Source organism: Gavialis gangeticus, unplaced genomic scaffold, assembly GCF_001723915.1.
Source record: "Gavialis gangeticus isolate Ggan-Ray unplaced genomic scaffold, GavGan_comp1, whole genome shotgun sequence".
In the NCBI taxonomy this organism is placed as follows: domain Eukaryota; kingdom Metazoa; phylum Chordata; order Crocodylia; family Gavialidae; genus Gavialis; species Gavialis gangeticus.
The window spans coordinates 7827500-7830113 of record NW_017729023.1 but is presented as its reverse complement, the minus strand read 5'-3'; the positions used below and the strand labels follow the sequence as shown (position 1 = coordinate 7830113).

Sequence of the window (2614 nt, the reverse complement as noted above, 5' to 3'; positions counted from 1 at the left end):
GTACAGCCTATAGCCCGTGACATTCACCGCCCAATCGTGATGAGTCCCACCATGTTTCCGTAATCCCCACTATGTCTGGGCTAGTGTCAGCCAGCAGGAGGGTGAGTTCGTCCTGCTTGTTACCCATGCTACAAGCATTTGTGTAGAGGCATTTGAGGCCTTGCTTGCTTATGTTGCTCCTGGCCCGCACACACATAGAATTTGAGAGTGTAGCAGCTACTGCGTCCTTCTGAAAAGGAGCTTTCCCTTCCCTTTTGAAATTGCTACAAGCATATGTTTGTCCAGGCCCTTAGTGCCATTTCAGTCGTGCTACAACTGAAGAGTCTACAACTCCACATTGAGGAAGGGAGGCTGAAGCTTGCCAACAGAAAAAAATGAGTAAAGGAGTAATATGGGCAAGCACTTATCATAATGGGCCCATCACTTACAGAGGTTTCTGTGTCTACTGTCTCCAAGTAGCAGAGCTCATCCATTAGCTCAAGCTTCTGAGGCTCATAATCTTAGATCCAGAGATCCTGGAGTCATTTCCCAGAGACAGCACGCTGAGTGTAGCTGTTGCTTTGACAGTGCACTGTTATGTTGGTTTTGACCAAGGAGAGCCTGCACACTAATTGGTTCCTCACCCAGTCTTCCTTCTTTCATTGCAATGTCCAAACAAAGTTTGAGTAGTATTGCAATGAGAGGATCCCACTCACTGTATCCTGCATAGAACCTAAATCCTGTGAGTTGAAATGTTAACAGCTGGGCTGAGGTAGGACTTGGGTCTCAGGATGTTAGCAAATAATTTCTGCTTGAGTCATGTGGCTGCACTTCAGCCATTACGTGAGATCTATAATGAGGGATTTAGGATTGAAATAATATGGCCTGTCACAACTTATAAAATAGCCTAGGATGCTCCAAAATGGCAGCTCTCAGGCACTTCTAGCTCCACATTTTCCTGCTGGTTTCACCTACATCTCCCGTCCCCTCTTACAATGGTGCCCACAGTGGGATTTATGAAGTAAACATTTACGGTGCACCCAGAACCTTTAATTTTGTTTCCCAGGTGAATTCTGCTGTTTTACATCCCTGCAGGTTGTTACCCTGGCAGACTATGACCACGTGGAGGAAGTGACCAAAGAGGGTGTGAAGAAATCCCCTTCACCAGGCTACCCACTGATCTGTGTAACACCTTGCGATCCACACTTCCCCAAGTACACCGTCATGAAGGAGCGCTGTGATGAAGCTGGGATTAACCAGTCTTCAATCCAGTTCAGCTGGGAAGTGGCAACCCCCACGGATGGGAATGGAGCTAGGTCACCTTTTGAAACCATTACAGACAACACACCATTCACTAGCATCAACCACATGGTATGTGACTGTGTGCAGTAAGGCTAAGAGCATACGGGCTGCATTAAATGTTGGGGGTGTCCTGGGTCTCCAGAGCTTGTCTTCTGAAACATGCATTCTTTGGGGTGCTCAGGCAGTGCAGTACCAGCTTTTGAAGTGTGCTAACTAAGCTAAATTAAGCATGCATATGGGTGTATAAAAACTAATCCTACCTCAAAAAACAATGTTAAAAGAATTCGATCAAGGTTGTAATGCCAAGGACTCCAAGGTTAGGAAATGTCAGAATTAAGGGTGCCTTTGCAATCTTAATGCAGGGCTCTTGTGCCTTATGCATTGTGCTACAGTCTTTAATTACAAGATCACCCACTGGTTTTCTTTACCTCATTCTGTGCACAAGAGAGACAGTGCTTATCTAATGGGTAGCTATTCAAGGGTTTGTTCTGTCTCACTGTCCAGTGTATGCTGCAAAGCCTTAATTGCTGAACACTATTCAAACCCTCCTCTGAAGATAAATTTGTTTTATTTCCTCATGGGAGTTCCTGTAGTGCTCATTGCTGCATCATCAGAAACCTTCACAAGCATGATTTTCTTTATCTAGACAGCACCTCTGTGAGGTGAGGAAGAGGAGGTATTATCCCCATATTTACAATTGGAAAGCTAAAGGAACAAAGGTTAGAGGTTTCGACTAATTTTAGATGCCCAATTTCAAATGCTTCTGTCCCTGGTTTTTCAGAGTGGTTAGCGTTGCATAGCTGGTTTATATTTCCAGTGCACAGCTCCTATTGGTGTGCACTGCAGCTCTGAGTGCTCTGTCCTTCAGTAGATCAGTAGCAGAAGGAAACAGTGTAAGCTTGGTAGATTCAACCATCAAGGAGTTCCCAGACCTTTAGAGAGGGTCATTAACAGGAGCTCTGTCTGATTTTGATTTTTCTCTTGCACTGAACCAGAATCACTAATGTGCACCTGGTTAAGGTGGCAGGACACAAGGCAGTTATAGGAGGAGCAGCAGTGTGAGAACCAGGTGACCCAGGGCTTGTGGCCAGAGTAGGGAAGGAAGTGGGTGTTAAGCAATAGGTGGTGCTGAAAAGTGGGGCTGTGTGAAGTTTTAGTAGCCAATTCAATTTGGAGGAGATTTGGCCTGATTTAGCGTCTGAATCTCCAAATACGAATTGAATCAGGGGACCCATTAAAAGGTAAGGTCTGAATCAAATCGGAAGCCTCCAAATCAATTCGGAGAGATTTGGAAGGCTCCAACTGCCCCGCAGAGTGCAGCCTGGAGGCGGGT

The 2614-nt window shown here is 45.6% G+C and overlaps 1 protein-coding gene across 4 annotated transcripts in view; it reads left to right on the top strand.

The window, feature by feature from the left end:
• FRAS1 (Fraser extracellular matrix complex subunit 1) overlaps positions 1-2614 on the top strand; it is a 468008-nt gene that overhangs the window by 442478 nt on the left and 22916 nt on the right. For 3 of the 4 annotated variants that reach the window (XM_019516785.1, XM_019516787.1, XM_019516786.1), the window contains one exon: positions 1075-1350. In XM_019516785.1, coding sequence (XP_019372330.1) covers positions 1075-1350 — 276 coding nt within the window. Of the gene's footprint in view, positions 1-1074; positions 1351-2614 lie in introns of those variants that run through there. The other variant, XM_019516788.1, reaches the window with a different exon arrangement.